The 21,331-nt window shown below is 33.1% G+C and overlaps 2 protein-coding genes across 5 annotated transcripts in view; one reads left to right on the top strand and one right to left on the bottom strand.

Moving 5' to 3' along the window:
- LOC134531806 (ATP-binding cassette sub-family C member 4-like) overlaps positions 1 to 19,551 on the bottom strand; it is an 89,100-nt gene extending 69,549 nt beyond the window's left edge. For 3 of the 4 annotated variants that reach the window (XM_063367748.1, XM_063367751.1, XM_063367750.1), the window contains exons 1-6: positions 19,409 to 19,485; positions 15,095 to 15,186; positions 9,656 to 9,766; positions 7,796 to 7,930; positions 3,674 to 3,878; positions 565 to 787 (exon numbers count right to left, since the gene is read on the bottom strand). In XM_063367748.1, the coding sequence (XP_063223818.1) occupies positions 565 to 787; positions 3,674 to 3,878; positions 7,796 to 7,930; positions 9,656 to 9,766; positions 15,095 to 15,171 (751 nt within the window). In that variant the 5' untranslated portion in view covers positions 15,172 to 15,186; positions 19,409 to 19,485. Of the gene's footprint in view, positions 1 to 564; positions 788 to 3,673; positions 3,879 to 7,795; positions 7,931 to 9,655; positions 9,767 to 15,094; positions 15,187 to 19,408 lie in introns of all 4 variants that reach the window. The other variant, XM_063367749.1, reaches the window with a different exon arrangement.
- The window catches only part of LOC134531808 (circadian clock-controlled protein daywake-like), a 31,247-nt gene continuing 20,788 nt past the window's right edge, over positions 10,873 to 21,331 (top strand). Inside the window, exon 1 of the mRNA XM_063367756.1 lies at positions 10,873 to 11,465. The gene's annotated coding sequence lies outside the window, so the exon portion shown is untranslated. The remainder of the gene's footprint in view (positions 11,466 to 21,331) is intronic.

The raw sequence follows: 21,331 nt of genomic DNA, 5'->3' as shown, positions 1-21,331 counted from the left end.
AATTTGTTAATACAACTATCATCTGTGGTGGTATCGTGGGCCCCTGGACTTTTATTTCTACGGAGACCCTCCCTTGGAAAATTTGAAGATAAAAATATTTTTTTTTCTCTTTCAAACCACATTGGTAACCCAGCCTGTAACATAAATTTCGACACTGGTTTTGCTAATTCATTTCAGAATTTTTGTACTTTATTTCATGATATATTATCCAGGTCAGGTTTATAAATGCTTACGATAAAGCCACGTGGTAATAAAATATTTGATATTATTTCCGTTACGAAATCGTGAATTTAAATAGGTAGGTATTGACCAACATACGTATAGCAAGATAATATATTTTTTTTTTCCTCTTCCGATTAATGTCCATTTTTTTAAACATAACTCTGGACAGACAAGATAAAATCGCTTGCCCTGGATCCGCCCCTGTGTATAAGCCATAATAAATTTTAAACTCACTTAAAATGTTTTGGGTTTGAAAACTTAAAAAAAAAAAAAAGTGCCAAGAAAGTCCACGTCCTTTAAAATACGCTTGCTTGTTCGCTTTGTAAACGTAAGCACACTTACTTAGCGCCGACGCCAGGGCGAAGACCACACACAGCCCAGCGACGCCCGGCCAAGCGACTCGCAGCCAGACGAAGCAGGTTATCGCAGCCAGCAGGACGGGCGAGAGCCAGAGGTGGTGGATGAACGTGGCGACGTTATTCAGCGCTTTCAGGTCCGCGCAGATCAGATTCAGCACGTTGCCGGCAACTGAATTCCCGGCTGCGAAGTTACTGATATGTAGGACCTGGCAGGGCAAAGACCAAAAAAATATATATGTATGTTATTACAAAAAGCATCTTGAATAATTGAGCGATTTCGAATAACCTGTGCAAGAAAGGTTCTCTCTAAAAAAAAACTTTTAATATGTTAAACTGAAGTTTCATTAGTTGTTAAAAATCGCTACTTATCAATGTACCGTAATTAAAATTGCTTATCGTACCAAATTGTAGGTACAAAATTGTTGTTACTTGGCAACTTAGCATTCAAAAATACAAAAAAAAATACTTATTTGAAATTAATACTTATTTAACACGTAAAGAATGTTATACATAATTAATGTAGCTGACAACCAACTTTTCACTTTAGTTTTTATTCCCCTTATTTCGAAGAAACCACTTTTCTGCTGAATTACCAAAATATTTAATATATTCATAAACAAGGTACAGTAAAAAATTATACTATTAAACACTATTGACACCCCTGGCCTCCCCAGCTTAGCAGAATATTTTTAACTTATTTAAAATTTCATCGAGCATTAAAGTAGAGTGTATATGACGAATCTGAGGCAGGTTTCAGGCTGTGTAAAGTGGATGGGGTCAATGACCAAACATCTTGGATTTGTGATGTCACGGTTTGGTGAAAAAATATATATATGATATAATGTAAATAATATAAACAATTTAATGAAATATTATATTTCCTCAAACCACTTGATATATTTGTAAGATGGGTGCTATGTCCGGCTAAGAGGCTAGAAGCACTACACTTACATAATGAAGACTTATTAATTATTTCAGTAGGTCCTTACTTTGTAAGGGTCTCAATTACAAACATAAAACAATAAATAAAAAATTTAAACTTAAATGCAATATTTATTTTTAGTTCCGTTGTCACATATGATACATGCGTTCAAACAAACTTTGAAATTAATACGGAAAAGTTTCCAACTAAATAGTTTAAGTAAATGCTATAACTGAAAGTTAATATTTTAATAATTTTATAAACTATGATAGTTCACTGAACGACCCAAGTATTTAACTGGACTAAACACAATATATCTGTTCAATGTGGCCTTAGAGTGACTATCTCCCTCGAGTCTTTCACACAATTCCATAGTAATTTTAGGTTGCTTAGCTCAGGGAGTAAAACTGAAGATTTGTGCTTATCAATAATGCTTGGATAAGCAAGTATCTTTTAACATCATGCAAACTAAGAATATGTTTTTAAAAAGATTTTTCGTATAAAAGACATACTAAATAAGGTCAAGAATAATCTAAAGAACGCTTTCTCACTAACGGTAAATAAAATTATTATTTTGCACATAAATTTTTTATCAAATTTTAAAAAGTACTCTTTTTGTGAATATTTAAACAAAATATAATAAATCGAACAAATTATTTATGCTTTTGGGTTGCGGCCACATGCATGGTAATGATGTGTCTGACGTATCGGCATTCATTTTTTCAGCCATCTTCAATGGTGGTTAAAAAAAAAGTGAAGGCCTGGAGTCCGAACAAGCTGTAATCGGGCTCTGAGAATGGCCATGGTTGCAGGAGGGTCTGGAAAATTATGGCCAAGAATACCAGGCCTTCAATTGTTAATTATTATCCTTGGAGAAAGTTGCAGCAAATAATACCAACACGTCAGGCACTTCGTCATTTACACGGATCTTGCCTCATGCCGCAGCCAACAAGTAGTTTGTGAATATACCCACGAAAGCCTTAGATCTCAAAACGTTCCAGTGCAACACACAAACCAAATATGTCTACTGGGTAGCAGATAGTTTAGACTTCTATATTATGATGGAAAAGGAATTACGGCATTCATATTCTAAGTCCAGCATGAATTTTTTTAAAAATTTACAATTATTTATTTGTAAAACTGCAATAAAATAAGTTTTAAAATAGGGTTTTAAAAATAATTTATATGTGAAAACTACCAATTTTTAAAATATAATATAAGACTTATTTCGATTTTGTGCGGTTTAATATTTTGTACATTTATGCTTTTATTCCATAAATATCATCGCATTTTTTAGGACATAATAGCGTACGTTTCCAAATGGAATCTAGCAACACTATGTTGTTCGATTAACGTGGTAGTTAACGTGACGCCATTTTGTTATCGTTATTAGAAGAAAGGTTTGCCCTCACAGTTTGGAATTAAATTTTTACAAGCTTGTTTGAAAACAAATTCCTGATCATGGACCTTTTTTGGCCACAGTTTTAAAGTACTTCTTGGCATTTGGTTTCAGAGCACATCCAAGGAAATAAATAAATGCCTGCGGTTTCGGCTTGCCATGCTGTAGCCATCTTTAAGGGCGAAGAACCAAGTCTTCAGTTGTTTTTTGCCCTTTAATAGGATAACTGCAACATGGCTAGCCAAAACTTCAAGCTCATCATTATTTCATTGAAAGTGGATTCAACTCAAAAAAGAATTTATTTGTAAATCAGTCGATTGAAATGCCGCGACTAGACAAAAGGAATATTTGGGAGTGCCTTAAATTCTCTTTCTCTAGAATGGAAACTATAAAAATGTTACTGCAGTTCAGTGAATTTACTGGCAAATCCGCTTCCAAGTGATTCGAAGTGGAGCATTTCTACCTTTTAGAGAGTAAAATTTCACTGATTTTAGTATTTTTCTGTAGTCTATAACATTCCCTTCTAAGGGGAATTCACTAATTGCACAGTTACGCCAGTTTCAACCCGTTTCAATTCTTAGATGCCTAAAGCTCACAAAATTGAAGTTCTTAAAGTAGTTTAGTTAATTTACAATCACGAACTTAAGTAAAAGAAGTTAGAGTAGGTAAAAAAATTAAGTGTAAATGAAGATGTGAATCTTCCACTTAACTTCATGTGCAATATATTTTAATTCATTTAAACAGGTTAACGGTGCCAACTTAGATACTTACTTTTCTGTAGACGAGAGAACTTAAGGCCACCTGGGTCTTTAGAAATGTGGTTTTAAGGAGCATATTGTAGTGCACTACAATGAATACAAGTAAAAATGATATTATAATAATAGCCGTTGCCACAATCAGTGCTTCCGTATGCGAAACATCATGGCTGTTGCTGAAGAATATCAACATCCTTCCTAGAAGAAGTGGTTGGCACACTCTGGAAATTTAAAGGAGAATACTGTGATTTAAGATGGTGAGCCTTCATACAATAAAGGACAAAATATTATAAAATCGTTACAGTTTAGCTATAGGTACACGGCTTTTGTGGGAAGTAAATCGTGAATGAAACGTAAGTCGCATGGAACGGAAATGTGTAACCATGGTGCTGCCATCTATGGCAGATGGCGCTAACGAAAGTTCACAATGCCAAAGTGAAACTATAGTATTAACTGTTTACTGAATTTTAACAAGATGGGCAGTATTTCAGTAAAATTTCTTGTCGAAAACCAGATACAAATCTTTTTTCGTTTTTATCGGAGTCGTTTCATTATATAGTTTAAACTCTCTGTCTGCTAATCAAATGATTCAATAGTCGACATAGCTGCTTCGGCAACGTATTCTAGTGGTAGGTGGGGAAACAACATGCGATACGCGTCAATAAATGTAATGGAAACTTCATGCGATACGCGTCAATAAATATAATGGAAACTTCATGCGATACGCGTCAATAAATGTAGTGGAAATTTCATGCGATACGCGTCAATAAATGTAGTTGAAAAACATTTTGCGTATGTTTATCATGCTCGGCATTATTTTAAAGGATTTTATTTAAATTGTATGTCCGATTTTTGTATTATAAGTGTACTTGCAGCATGAGAACACATGAATTTTCTCGTTACCAAGGTTAGATTTTACACATATCTGGCAAGTACTTAATAACTAGCTTAAAAAATTTTTATTCTATCCTGTTACATTATGTATGTGATAAAGAACTGTAAAATGATAATCTAACTTTGAAAGATTTCACCTGTGATTAGTTTTAAACTTACAACGCCCAGTAAGCACAAGAACTTTCTCTTAGGTCTAAACATCATATATAGCTGTAAATGAATTTATAAAGTTACACAACAGGGAAATAAACCTAGTAAAACTATATTTCTAAGTTTGGGTACTAATAACACTCTCAAGATGAAACCGTTTACACTTCTATGAATGAGCTTAAATACGGGAGTTAACTGTTTAAATAATCCATTTTGAATCTTTTTTGCAGTTGTTACTAATTTTAATTGAAATTTAAGTTATTTCCAGTAGTTTAAACCATTTCATATAGAGTGTACCCTCACTGACTATCATGCTTACATTTTTATTGTTCAAAATAAGTTATTATTTGAACGATATAAACATGCTAATATAAAGAGAAGACGGTACTGTGGCGGCCCTTGAATTGTGTTAACTGTTGAGACAACTGTAAAAACATTTCCGACCACTCAGGCAATAATAACGGATTTGTTGGTGGAAGTTTCAGTTTACCTAGACCTTGGCTTTTAAACAACTTGAAGCAGTTTGAACTTAAAAATCAAAAACCTTATTTTCGCAAAAATATTAAAACAAATTGTTACATAATACATGACTTTAAATGACTTACTGCACTAAAGTCACCATCATCTAATTTTTTTTACAAAATAAAATGCTCAGTAATGTTATATCATATTAAATATTTATCAAATATATGCCCGCACTTTCACATTTTATGGTATTTACTAATTAAATGATAATTTAAAACAATTCACCATGTTCAGAAATTGCGGGGCACAAATTTAATAACGGCAGAAACAATGTCAAATATTAAATCTAAAACAACACAGAGAATTCCGTGAAAGGAATTTGTCATAGCAATACCACAACATATGATAAAACAATGGACTGGCCAAAACTAAAGAGTTTCAGCAAAAAAAAAAATGTAAATACAGACCAACAAGAACTTTGGACCACATAGCGACAGGCAAAGTAACACGACGATGATAATAAAAAAAATAATCTGGAAAAATCGCCGATGATACAGCGACGCAGCAATTAAATTAAAGAGTTATTCTGACAGCACAACGACTACAGCACATACAAACAAGCAGGCTTTACAATACAAAAAAATTGCTACGTTTAGAGAACTATGTTCTGTTCCCGTCATCAGGCACAAACAACTTGATCATAAACGGTTCTTCGTGTTTTCTCTGTGACACACAGTTCAGACTAGCAATGCGTGTGTCCAAAATAATTTTTTTAATCAATCTTACACACTGCAAGAATCATTAAAATAAAGTGGAATGTTTTTTAAAGAATGGCGCATGGATTCCCACGAAGCGGCTAAGAATAGCTTCTTGACGAAGCAGTCCAGAGCAGCCATTACTGGCTGCCACTGGGCTATCATCCCACGTTATTTGCGGAAATATTTTTGTCCTGGTATTTTCATTACATATACCTGTAATCCAGCATGGGATGAAATAAAAGAGTTACTTCTTCCACGAATACGGATTCAATTTCCAATACGCCTTGAGTTCGCTATGATTTTCAATAAAGCGCAAGGGCAATCTTTGCAAGTGTGCGGTTTTAATTTCGATAATCAATGCTTCTCTCAGGGGCAATTAATTATACGTCACATGCTCAAGAGTAGGTGGACAGTCTGATATTTATGTTTATGGGGAAAACGGACAAACAACAAATGTAGTCCATCCACTAGCTTTAAGATAAAAAATGATTTTAAGTGAAAAAATGTTTCTTCCTTTCTTTTTATTCCACAGTATAGCCACAGCCACGCTGAGCAGAGTATTAAATTGAATGACGTGTTTCCTCGGTGAATCTATGTTCGCTAGAATACTTTGATTTACCTTCCTATCCATTTCATATCAGACTGAGCCACAGCGAAGCGTGGACGGGTTTAGCTAGTACACTTGTGAAACTAAAACTCTCGGACCTTGGACACGAAATTTAAAGTAGAATTATTTTAATTAATGCCAAACGAAATAAATATACGCAAAACGTGTTTTCAATTACATTTCTCGACATTAATCACACTTACTTTCCGCACCCACATTACCCGCACCCAAATTACTAAATATGGCTTGGACCTAGTTTCCAGCTTGATAAAAAGCATTAAACAGCTAATACTACAACGTTTTATTTGTAAACTTTGATTCGCTCCATCCACCATAGATAGAAGCACCGTTACCTAATTTCCGTCGCATGCGTGAAATTAATCTCACTAAATTTCCGTATATTGAGAGCCAAGATGTTACACATAAAAAAACTGTATGAACCCTAAAGTTCTCAGTTATGAATAAAAAATCTATAAGTATAAGTAAAACATATTTAAGCTACCAAGCTAAACCATTATCTATTACTTAATATAATTTATTTAAAAAATGATTTATTTTTGATTAATTATAATTGTCTCAAAATGCATTATTCTGAGTAAGGAAATGTTGAGCTTAAAGGTTTGTACAGAATATTTAATAACGATAATGTCAAATCTTGCAAGCTTTTTATTTTAAAACAAACAAACCATACAATTTTGCCTTGACCAATGATTTACTATAGTAATTGAACTTAACTCTGCGTGTAACTCACCTCAAATAAAGTAATTGTCAATTTGTAATGAATGCTATTGTGAGAGTTTTGTGTTACTAAACATTAAAGTTTATTTTTTTTCTTTAAATACCAGTTAAATCAAACTAGCAATATATCTAAGAAACTATTTTCTCACTAAGCAACTTTTCTATTCAGTTTAAATAAAAAATCATAAGATTTTTACTTATTACAAAAAAAATTGATTGTAAAAAAAATTACCGCAAAATTACGCCACTGATTTTTTTTTACTTCTGTGAGTAATGCAACCAACCAAATGATTAAAAAGCAGTTTTTTTTGCAATTGAATTTCCACTAGAAAATAAAATGAAAATTATAAAATATTTCACATTAAGAAAATTCTTTCCGTCTTTTTTTCCTTCATATTTTTCCTAGGAGACAGACAGTGACAGAATTATTGCCTCGCCTCGTACACTTGCCCCGAATCGTCAGACATGTAATCACATTGTGAATGAATAACTTACTAAGAATTTATTGGAACAAAAATATGCTTACCTAATTAATGAGTCACTTATTAGAACTATTAGACCAGAATAAACAAGATCCTTGTAAATAGTTTTCACAATTGCTCGCAGTAAACTTGGCTGTTTCCCAGTCAGTTTGTATCGCAACAATTCTTCTTCCCATTTTCTGAAAATAAATTGCAAATGAAATTAAATTAATCAAATATCTTATTATATAATAATGGTTAAAATTTAAAAATAAATATAATTAAAAAATAAATCAACAAAAAATTCGTAAATTTAAATTTGTACATTTCAACCATAGTTCATGTATCATGCAAGTGACAATGTTTGCACTTGTTAATTTACCTTGCTTTATAAGTAGTAAAGAAACGTAATGACCTTTTTAATGCCATGTAACCCATTTATTGAAACACAAATTACTGCCCTATAATGTCATTGGAAATTATTTTTTAATAAACTTATGCCTCAGGAGATAACTAACAGAGTTGCTAAAATTCGATAATTTGTAACAGCCAAGGTTATTTTTAGTTATTTGCCCTTATAAAAGCTCATTATTATGAAAAATGTTTGTGACACAAGTATCTACCATTCAAAATTTACAATTGAAATGATGAATTTTACTATATAAGGAAATTAAAATTTAATTAATTAAATTTATATTAATTAAAAACAATTGGATAATTCTAAATAATCTGAAAATTCACAAACACGTTTTGAAGAAAATTAAATATTATTTTAGTAACAACTTAAATAAAGATGACGGTTCCGATTAATTTTTAAATGATAACCAATGTTGATTTGCAAAGTAGGCTATATAAACCTAAAATCTTAGGTCTTCCAGCCAATCGTGTAGCATCTTAAAACACTAATACAGCGTTCAATCTAATAAATACACAGCAGTATATGTAATAGTTGTGAATAGTACCCACAACTAAATAAGTTTAAATAAATTCAGCCAACAATATAATAGAAACTTTCAAATGAATAAAGATTTCACGATTTGTTGACATCAGGTAGATAAGAAACTATGAAGCACAATGAGAATGATAAGGATGTAGCATTGACGGAATGGATTAAGAGAAGATCACGGATAATGGAAACGTCCGCCATTACTCAGTTGTGAAAATTACAAAAATATCCTGGCCGTGAATCGATTACGCATTTCCTTTTAGGTAGTTACGTGATCCACCCGCAGAACTAACGTAGCTCTAATAAAACAATAAGTATGTGGCACGAAATTAACTTTATTGAACAAGTTCATTTGGGGAAAATAATGCTGCAAAGTAAAAAACGTTTTTGTCAAATAAGTATTTCTGAATAATATATCATTTTCCCACCCAATCACTGTAATTATCTGAATTGATTTAGCTTACGTGCCAAAATAAACTAAGCAGCATAGTACCTGCTGAATGGCCAACAGTCTAGCACAACAGCTCGTCCCTGAGTAGTCATGGACACCCAGTAAAGCAGGTGGATAGTGGACACTAATTGGTCAACAGCTCCAGCATAATTTAACAGCTCATTCCTGAGTGGCCATATAACTCAATAAATCAGAACTGACCATCGGCTCCCGCGAATCAAAAATCGTGCCCTACGTACGCGAGTGTATATAATGGCAAGGAAACTACTGAACCTCTGTAGGCTACTGCTTGCTCGAAGATGTTGACTGCAATTCTGGCCTAAGCTTCAATAAAATTATTTCTTCAAAATTGACGCAGCTTTTTTCATTAAACCAAGAAAAATATAAGTTTTTTATTGCGTTTATGAATGTATCATTTTTTCCATTGCTAATAAAAGCTGGAGTTTAATGATTTTAACTGAATTTTAATTCCTTGATGCAAATAAATAACTTTAAAAATTGTACATTGGATTTAATTATGGTACATACCTTTCCAATAAGTCACCCATAAAGTCAGATCGATGATATTGTAGAGGGACCCATAGGTCTTCAATAGTAAGATCTTCATAAAAACATTTCTTAAACAACTCGAATGTATATCTAATAAACACAAAAACACAAGAACAGTTTTAGTAAAATTGGGAATTTCTTTATTGCAAAAAGTATGAGTTTTAATGTTTGTTTTGATATAATAAATATATTACTTTTCTATAAATAACTAAGATATTTCTTGAGACTTTTTTAAATATAAAAACTTCAATTTCTTTTAGTATTTACCTAATATTTGTACAATTTTATAAACAATAATTTCATTTTCTTATAAGTTTTGTCTGTCTTTTATTAACAGTTTTATATTCGTGCCTTAGTATCAGCTCAACAGGCAGACGACTAGGATATGACATTTTACTCTTACTGTCACAAACTGCCACTACGCAAAACCACTGAAATTTTATAATAGCTGATTTGCATGTTCATATTGGAAATAATTTCCTGTCTTACATGACCTATGGAAAAAAAAAACAACTAAATGTGTGATACTTACGGTGAAAAGGATGTGAGCAGTACTCTAAAAACGACACTAAAGATAACGATAAACGAGGACAGTTACTAGTTTCCTAATCCGTCCGGTGTGTTAACCAGAATACAAAATAAGGAATATCCGGGCAAAGTAGGACTCTTGGTAACCCTAGTGATACTGCAAGGAATAAGGTTTGAAAATATTAAAGTTAAAATCACGCTGACGAATCATTTATATAACCGGACCTCCAACACAGTTATATGCTCGAAACCGTCACGCTACTAATTCTGTGCTTATTGATGTTTGAATAATTTGGGAAATTGGGCACATGAAGCCTAATAATTATTTTATAAATACGAGAATTTAAATTAAATTTATTTTCAAACGTAATGTTAGATATTCATTTACAGCTATTCCAAAACAATCATGAAAGTTTACATGGTAATGTTTTATTTTGCTCTACGAATTATGACATTCTGTGAAGTATATGTTTGTTTATTTTCAAAGTTTTTTTGTTTGTTTTAACTAGTTGAATACATGTTTTAAATCTGTGATTTTAAGGAAGTGATACAAAATAATTTATAACTATGTGCGGATTTAAAGAAAAAAAAAGTTTGAAGCAAAGCACGTATTTTTATTATCTTGTGTTAGATGTGAGAACTGAAGTTTGGTCGTGGAGATGATTAATAAAAAAAATTCTAGAAAAAGAACAGTCTGTACTGAACCATACTAGAAGCTATAAGCTTTGCTGTAATCGTGAATAGTTTAATATATAGTTATTAAAATATGTGTGACTGCTTCATAAAATATTATGTTGGACTAGATTGAATTGTCTATGGTTGACAGTAAAGAAGATAATAATTATTATATTTGACTGATTTTAAGTCATATTCAGAATAAAGTAAATCATCGAAAGAAAAATTCTACAAGATATACAGAATATTCGTCAATATCAATTACGACCGAAAAGACAACAAATCTACTGTCAATTTGGAATAAACACGGCAAGCAAGTTTAACCTAGCTGCACTGTTCTGAAGAGGTGACGATTTCAAGACAGTGAGTTCGCCAGTTCCGAGTGAGTCCAGGACCTAAAACGAAGAAGGATAAAAGTGTGATCGTCCCAAGAATCCACCCAGCCCAGCTGAATTGAACACTGGACCACTCACCACCTCATCCTAACATTGAATTCCAGGATGAAGCAGATGACCCCAACTTTTGATGTGAAATATTGTCAAGCTGACAGGTGTTTAACACGTTGATTTAGCCAAGGAAATATCAAGTAAGACTGTGATTGAATTAATTAGTATAATTTTCCTGAAATTTACTCTCTATTTAAAATATAATATTTTGTATGACTGTCTCGAATTCAAAACAAAATTCATTCTATATAACTACATTCCAGCAATTTTATTTTCGTTAAAATATTGTTTAAACACTAATGCTTTGATTCAAACCGTTGCCTATAAAAACATATATAGATTTTACTTTATGATCGTAGAGTTTCTTACATATTTGATTTACTCTCTTGTTAAGTTTTATTTAATCATAAACTTGGGTTATTTTAATCCCAGAGGTCTAACTCTTAAAGCATTGAGTTCAATTCCAAGTACTTACATATATTTGGTATGGAATTTAATTTCATGCTAAGTCATTGTTTTGAATACGACATTTTGAAGGATTATCTGATTTTTTTTGTTTCTCTTGAGCTGACAGAATTGAGCAACGGTTAGCATCCATAGTAATTAACATAGCTTAATTTTAACCAAAACGTATTCGCTCATATTTTCTATAGGTGAATTATACTTGACTGTTGATGTAAGGTTTGTTATTCACGTAATATGACCAAGGAAACGTTGATCATCGAAATCAGTTTGCTATTTTAGTTAAATTATTCCTTTTGTTATTTCATGGAGCCCTTTTTTGAGCTTGCGAAAACTTTTTGTATCAAATCAAATTGATTAATTAATATCTTAAGAGACATGCTATAGGTTTGCCCACTATTATTATTGAAACAATTACTTTTAAAACATTAATTTGTGTCATTACAAGTTTTGTTGTACATTGTTACACATAGTAATAACAGAGTAAACAGTAAATCTAAGCTATGCTATCATTTTGTTACACTTCACTCTCTCTTGATGACTTGTGTAACTGGTGGATCTTTTAGTTTCAAAATGCAAAATAATGGTTTCGTCTAGATATAAGTACCTCTATGTTTATTTAACTTTTGATTTCTTTCACATAGAATAATAAACTTGATAAATTTAATGACAAATATATTAAAATCATTAAATTATATTAACATGGATTTAAAATTACATTATCTTAAGAATGAGCCGGCCCTAATTAGAAAAATACCATTAATCATTGGACATAATTAAAACAAAATCAGAAACAATAAACAGGTTAAGTTTTTTTACAACCCCAGTACGCTTACAGCGATTAAAGTCCCGACGTAAAAATTTCTGGTGTTCCGATATTTTGAAAATTGTGATTTAATGTTTTTCTGAAGATATAAAAAAAGCTGAAGGACTAGAGGTTTGGCGTTTTTTGGCCGAAGTTGTGCTGCTAACGAGGCGTCAGGGCGCCTTAGTCGTCCTGATTGCTGGAGGAAGGGCTCGAGGGTGGTGTTGTTAGGTCCACATCCAGCCCTTGGACCCTGTCTGTGAACAGGTCCGAATCAAACATGATCAGAACATGATCACAGACAGTTAGCAAAATAGGCATAAAATGCCTATAACAAAGATTATTGTGGTCGGGGAATAAGGATTGTCAAAAACTCACCATACAGGCAGATGGCTTCTGGCGTCAGCCAGAGTGCGGAGCTCATGAAAACACTGTTGTCGCTGACGTTTTCATGGTTTAAAAGATAGAAAATATTATGAAGTATTATTAACGAAACATGACTACTTCTACGAGGTACGCAGACTGACTAATTACGAATTACTCAAGTGGTGGGGATCACATCCCTTGCCTAGCTGATTACATCTTTAAACAATGACCGGAGTGAAGTCTTGATGTGCGGCTCGCCGACGATGCGGTCTGGTCAGTCTGCTGTCGCGGCGCGAAGTCTCTTCGGGACGGCAGCGACTCGTAATTAAAAGACCTAAGTCAATAAAAAAAGGGGGGAGACTTCGAATTCTGGACCGAAAGTTTCCGAAGATTTCCGAGGGAGTGGTCGAAAAATATTAACTTCAATATCTCGAAGTTGGTGGTACTGGCCGATGTCAGCGCGACCTACTGAGGGGGTGTCCGAAACAAGGAGAGGTTGACTCACACGAGGCGACTGCTAAAGCATTGGGTTTATGGAGGAGACTAGTGCAGCACTCTGGTGGCTTGGAAATGAACTACCGGGCACTGTATGTTGCTTGAAGTGCCAGGGGGCAGGCGTTTATCGGACGTTAAAACACCCAGGGGAAATAACTCGCAACTCTGCCACTAGAGGTCAGATGCGATACATTCGGAGACTGGTGTCGTGGCCTTGAGACAGGCTCGGTGTTGACGCCCGGCCATTGCACTGGGCCTGGTTCTCTGAAAGGCTGTAAGGGGGATGGGAAATGTGCTGCTGCCAATGGGAAACACACTCCCAGAGGCCTGGACGTGTCGATAGCTCGAGCAAAGTCACCCATGCTCGTGGCTGAAATCTCTCGCGTAAGTCTGGCTCTCAGAACCTACCTGCTCTAATAGCTTGCAGGACATAGCACTTCTTGTCACGGCTCGGAGGAGAATTACAGGCGACGGACGTGCACAAAGGTGGGGATAAGACGATAGCATTTGCTGGGTCATTAGATGGTTGGCAAAATAATATTTATGCTGGGAAATATTGGGGAGACAGGTCTGACAAATATTAAACGGGAGTGTACAGGAAGTGGAAAAAGTGTAAGTTCTTGCAGCAAAAAATGACTGGCGACATTATTTTTCAAAAATTAAAATTTATATTTGTGCCGAAAATACTAATTGGCGGCACAATATGACGTGTAAACTTTCAAAAGTTCACATTATGTAGTAAATCTACAAAACGGACTACAAAAGGTCCTCGGAAGCAAATAAATACAAGAAAAATTATCTAAATCGCATTTCGCTGTCCACTCGGCAAGTACTTTACACAGAACTAAAATATAGCACATACTCCCTTGTCGCTCATCCTCTTGAGAAAATTAAAAAGACAGTTGTCGTCCTACAATGTAAACGTTTAGATTTGTTCAGCTTCGACCGTGAATTGTCACCAGCGAGCGCCTCACCTGACCAAGGCAAACAACAGTTTCATAAACTTGGTGGTTTTTTATCCTAGTCTAGTTTGGTACTACGTATTTTTAATTTGGTTCGTATGTATGTTTCAACGTCATTTTCAGTTTCTGACGCGATGATTTTCTCACTGTACTAAGCAAAAATAAATTATAAATTAATGGTTTAAAAACTATGAAATTTACAAGATGAAAAATTTAGCTATAGTCCTTAAAACTTTAGTTTAAATATTGAATTTGTAGTTTAATATCGTCATTTTTACGGTCCATGTCAGTCTAAACGGTCGTTACGATATTGTGGACTTGTTTGAAATTGTTATTTTGGAGACAATATTAATTTGGTGAACTGTAAAATGCTTTAGGTATTTTTTTATGAGAAATGATCTTAGCTCTCGGTATACGGCATTTTGTAGACGTAATTGCGTTAATGGAACGGAAGAGGCACGAAACGATAATGCGTTACACGGCATTACATCCATGGCGGATGGCACAGGAATTGCGAAAGAATAGCGGACCCGCGTGATACATCCGTATATATTGCTTTCGTGAATATCGCAGAATTTACACCTAACATACCTAGGTATTAAAAATAAAACATTTTAATAGAATGTTTATACTTCAAAACTTAATTTTTCAGGAATTTCAATGTTGTACAGATACTCACGTGAGAAATATCAGTGAGAGAATGCTTGCTCTTTCTCTTGGATTTCTTTGGTTAGCTCTCACATGGCCACTGTCCATTTTGGATTATTCACCCTGTAAAGGAATTTGAAAGAATTAATCAGTGTTTTACATCTATTCGACATCGATATCGTTAGAGAAGGCTAGGAGTTGAAACTGTGCCAAAAAATGTATTGGCAAACGAAAATATCCACCCTGAGTAAAAAATAGTGCTTCACTGTGACATTAGTAACATTTACGTCTTGCGTGAATCAGAGTCAGACCATAGTCGTAATCAAACCCGATTCATTTTTTTTTAAGCGAGTTATTAGATAACAGAAACATCGCAGCCCACGTCAAGTAATTCTATCTACTCTGATTTCTACATAAAGAGGAAAATAAATTAGTACTTTTATTTCCTTATGGGTTAATGTCTCGTCGACATGAAAATTACTAAAGTCGATAACGCAGACTATGAATATTGGGGAAGGAATTGCCAAGGGCCTGTGCTAAGGATTAATCGACCCATCATTTACCTTGAGTGATTTTGAGAAATCTTGGTGAACCGAAAAATATATGCGTATTGTCATTTAGACCGGGATCGTCTGGAACATGTATCCAGTTTAAAAACTAGTGTGCCTCCTTGGTACTTAATTTAATAACAAACCTCTAATTAATGACTATATATTACATTAAGTTACCTGCTTAATGTCTAAAATGCTTAGGATTTGTTTAGTCTAAATCATAGTTAAATTAAATTTCCACCGACTTCCACTGATATTCTACACATAATTATGAACTAAAAATACACGTGTCTCTCAATAATTGGCCTGCCATCTGAAAGTTTGACTGAGTGTGCTAAAATTCTTGTCATATAAAGTAACATTAGTCAACACAAAAACTGATTCACATACCAAATCAACATGTTACATAATTGTTGGCATAATTTAAAAAAATGTATGATTGATTTTATTTTTTCTTTGGAAACCAACTCGTTCTATCAATGACACCAGTGTATTTTATCCCTTCGTCTATAAACAAAAATTTTATTTTCAGTAATTTTTTTCGTGATTGGTTTAACTCAAAATTAAAGGAATAGAAAACATCAATATATATATATATATATATATATATATATATATATATATATATATATATAAATAACTCTCTGAATGACTGAGACGAATTGGCTAGTATTTCATAACAACCACACAATTTTTAAAGAAATTTTAAACACCAATAACAATTAACCAAATATCATAAAGATTGTGGTGTGGAATACGATGTTAAATATACCTGCTCTACTAGAGTCAATACATTTGTGAGTCAGTAGTAACGGTGAACGACTTTCAACAAACGAAATAACATAGGAAAACAGTTCGTTCAATAGTTTGTCAACGTATTGAGATCGACACGATGAAACACAGTCTGTTATACAGTCAGCCAGCCATTTTAACAGCTTGTGAAATTTATGTTATTCTTTTCGTTCAGGGAACCACTCACATAAGCATAAAACTAAGTGAGCGTGTTTTTCAGTGCTCACCAGTGATTTATAACATCAAACCTCGGTAACGAGCAAATTCATGTGTTATCGTGTTGTATATATATTGTAATACGTAACTTGGGCTTTGTACACGAAATTATTACAAATAGAATTATTTTTAAATAATGCCGAGCGTGATAAACGTATGAAAAATGTGTTTTCAAGGACATTTCTGGACTCAAATCAAACGTTCTTTCCGCCCCCGCCGCTATAATTCGCTGACACAATCGTAAACGTCGCGAGCACAGAGAGCAGCGCGTTAACTATGTTGGCTATCGAACCATTCTATTAGCAGAAAGTAATTTAAAACTGTCATGAAATGACTCCGATAAACAGGGGAAAAAATCTAATTTCCGATTGAGGATTTTGATTAAACTGCTGTCCATCTTGTTAAAATTCACTAAACCGTTAATACGTTAAGGTTTCTCTTTGTTATAGTGAGTTTTGGTTCGCGCCATTTGCCACAGATAGTAGCTCCTTCGACATCGACTTCATATGTACACATTTCCGTTGCATTCACGGAAAAAATTTTGTTTGGCAGGAAGAGAAAATCGTCAAATTGTATAGACTGTTCCATGATGATGCCTAGCACGTGACTGAAGCACCTTCTTTGGCAGGAAACGATTTCGTGTGTAATGGGATTTTCTTGTACAATGATATAATAAAATCTCACTAAGAAGAATTAATTGTAAGGATTCCATCAAAAATTCGATACTAATAAACAAAGAGGTAAACAAAATGTCGGCAATAAGTAAGTGTTAAACATAACTATGGCTTTAAAAATGTTTTCTTGTCCACAATTATCAAAACGGCAAAGACTCTACACATCAAATATTGCCTGTGGTAATATAACCAATGTGTCATAATACCTGAATATCCAGTACACTAGTCCTGGATACCCAATTATTTATATTGCAAATGAAAAAAGTTTATCCAAACAACCAGGTTTATATAAAAAAAACGTAAGTCGCGTTTAGTATTTTGAACATGATTTCTTAAATAAGTATATTTTGCCTAAAATATTTTACGTTGATCAAGTATCGAACTAAGAATGGGAATCGATCGAATCAATTATTTTAAAAAATAATTTTGATGATTTTTGGAATTTGTTTCCAAATTTCTAGGTAAATAATTAAAGATATCAAAGATCGCGGTCAAATATCAAGATGGCGGGAGCCCTGTTACTAAATGATTCTTGCACACTAGCGAGTAAAGCTTAAACTAACATGGCAAGCAAACTACATGTGTACTAAGTGGCACTAGTGCACCTAGTAACTAGTATTGAAAACAAGATGGCGGCAGCACTCTCTAGTAGATGCTGTGTGTAATACGTGATACTAACGCTCCTGGTAGCGAGCACTGAAAAAAGATAGCGGTTTTATCCCGAACAGGATATGATATTATTCCTTCAAATTAAAAAAAATACGAGTCCGAATATGTGCTATATATATATATATATATATATATATATATATATATATATCTTATTTAATTCTTAGTCTGGTAAATATTTTGGCCGTGCGGTCAAAGGTGTATGTTTTCCAACCTAGAGTTCAGAGCTGCGATGATTTGAATCACTTTAATATTTCGATAAGGACCATAATAGCTCTGGTAGGTAATGGAACATAGACCTAATGTGATGAGACAAAACGACGCTGGTGCTCTCTAGGAACAAGCTACAGAAACAAATTCGTCGGTATCCAAGATGGCGGCTTCCAGCAGAACATGAAAAAATCAATATGGCTGCCGTGATATCATCTCAGTTGGCGGCCTCCGTCAGACGAAAACAAAATAGTGTCATGATGTCAGAATCAAAAAAGTGGCTTTAAAATCAGATCCAAGTTGGCGGGCATGTTATTAGAATTCAAGATGGCGACCAAATGATAATTGCAACGTTACATAATCCAAGATGGCGACCATAATGAAAAGTGCAACGATGATATCATGCACATGCAATATAATGACCGTAACGAAATTTGCAGCATTAGTGAGTGGAACCCTCTTTTTTAAGATGGCCGCCAAGGTCAAAAGTCAAGGTGAAGGTAATCCAAGATGACAGCCTTGATGATACACTCCAAGATGTGGTTCGGCTCATTGGCTCCGGACCCTAGACCTTGGCACCGAAAATACTATTGTACACTGCTAATTTTTATTTTTCGTTTGAAAACCATAATTACCCTTTTTACCTCCGTTAAGATTTTAATCTCTTAACATGGTAACAATTTTGGTAGTAGTTTTCTTTTATTATTGGTGTCTAATGAATTGTATTAATCTTGATTATATATGGATATATATTTATATATATTTAAGCTATATTCACAAAATCTTGGCCCCTTAAAGGGTTAATTTTTGCCAAATAATAAAATTGTTGTTGGTATTATTTGTATAAATATTATTGGTACCAATATGTTTTTGTATGCGTGATTTTAAAACAATATTACCCCATTTTTACCACTTGGTGTTAAATTTCGCAACGAAAAAAGGTAAATTTGTTTGGTGGGAGATTTCGTATGTTTAATATTGGTGAAAAATTATTTTATATTCGGTTTTATTATATTCGGAGTTGTAATAATTTATCTTGAAACTATATTTTTTTACTTTAAGTGGTTGTATTTCGTAAAATAGTAAAAATAGAGTTTAGCAGACAGACAACCAGACAAAAAAGACAAAAAATACAAAATATACAACACAGAAAAACATAAAAACAGACAAACAAACAGAAAAAAATTTTAAAATTATATTTCAATGTTTACATAACCTGCATAGATCTTTTACCTCGAACAATTTTATTGTAAGTATAGATAATCCCCAGAATAAAATTATTATTTTCAGGTGTCTTACTTCTTTGCGGGCTCCAAGCGATGTTTCTTCAGCAGAGTAAACGTACGGAATACAGCCAAGTATGTTTGCTATCTGGCTGTCACGACGTGAAAAGATTATCTCAGTAGGACTACTAGCATTTTACCCCAGTAGGGAAGGCATGTTTGTGATAAAGGTAATTTAGGGTTTAAAGCTACAGATACCGTTATCATGGGGCAGAGAAAAGTGCTCTTTTTTCTTTATGCTACGTTTATTTGTTGAAATTGCACTTTTTAATAAGGTTAGAAATATATTGGCGAATAATAACCAACCACAAATTTATGCGGATTGACCTAAACATTTGTTAAAATTGTTCGAAAACAAAGGGAAAAAATTACGGACCAATAAAAAATCTTAATAAAACAGTTATTTCCAGCAATTATTCTAAATCTATGATTTAAAATATAAAATTTAAATAAATTTTGTTGTTTAGTACCAAAATACTATGTAACTATATTTTAATTCAATAAGTAAATGTATTATTTGAAATTGTAATACCACATTATGATTTGTAAACCAAGAATTAAATTCTTCTTAAAAATTTACGCATGATTAATTAACAATAAGATATTTTTTTCTAAAAGGTTATTTCGATTTTACTAAAGTATCTTTTTATTAGTTTGTGTGAACTAACTTTCTTACAATATTATTTTATAAATTAATCGATTCTTGTGTTGTGTTAATTGTTCATTATAATTTGAGAATGAAGATAAGTCGAGGGAACAGTATTAATTTATACTGGTTTTGGACTTAGTAAAAAAAAGACTGAAAGATGTTGGTCTGCAATGGCAGCGTGCCTTGACAGTGAACATTTGGTGTTAGTGACAGGATACAATAACAGGAACTTTCCCTTGGCATTAAATTGTTATAAATGAGCATACGTTAGCCTTTCAGTACTCGTGAATAACAAGTGACTGAGAATTTACCATTAGTAACTGTAACTGGTTATTTTAAGACGTGTACCACTATTCGTTGCTGGGTTAGGCCACTTTCTTATCAAGACTTCACTTAAGGACCATATATTAGATTAATTTACCTGCTTAATGTCTAAAATACTTAAGATTTATTTAGCCTAAGGCATTGTTAATTTTAATTTGCACCGACTCAACCTGATATTCTACACATAATTATGTTTATACAAATATACGTGTACCTCAAAAATGGGCATGCCAATTTGAAAATATTGACTTATTGGGTTAACATTCACACAAAGTATATTATCTATTATTGCATGCTATTCTTGTAATAGAAAGCAATAAAAGTCAACACTAAAACTGATTCATATACAAAATCGAAATGTTTGCGCTTTTATTTTGTCATATTTAAAAAAAAAAAATGAAAAAAAAAAATACAAAAAATTCTGTTCCGAACTCCTTGCTCAACAAAGTAGAAAGACACAAGTTGGCAAAAGCTGCTTTAAATTTTATTAATTTTTTTATTTTAATAATTATTTTGTAATTTGTAATTTTTATTTATTTTTAAATTTTTTTTTGTATAAAGAAAAACTTGCGTTAGTTTTCTCCGTGTGCTCCACATTATCTCTGTCAATATATTGTTGGCTTTCTCCGAGTGCTCTTATTATTCCTGGCTAGAGATCTGTTGATGGTCTCCGAGTGCTTTTGGTTATATGTGAGGAATCTATCTCTGCATGAAATAATTTTTACGTAATTAGTAATTCAATTTTATTTGGATTTAAATTCAATTAGTGAATTTCTGATCCTAAATCAGCACTTGAAATATTTTTATCAGATGGAATTCAAACAAAAATATCATTACTCAGTCCAATAATATGTGAAAAGACGTTTGAGAAACACTAGCGAAACCATCCTTCTCTTGCGA

The sequence above is a fragment of the Bacillus rossius genome, chromosome 5, assembly GCF_032445375.1.
Source record: "Bacillus rossius redtenbacheri isolate Brsri chromosome 5, Brsri_v3, whole genome shotgun sequence".
Classification (NCBI taxonomy): domain Eukaryota; kingdom Metazoa; phylum Arthropoda; class Insecta; order Phasmatodea; family Bacillidae; genus Bacillus; species Bacillus rossius.
Note: the sequence above shows the minus strand (reverse complement) of the source record. Positions and strands in the feature narration are given on the sequence as shown.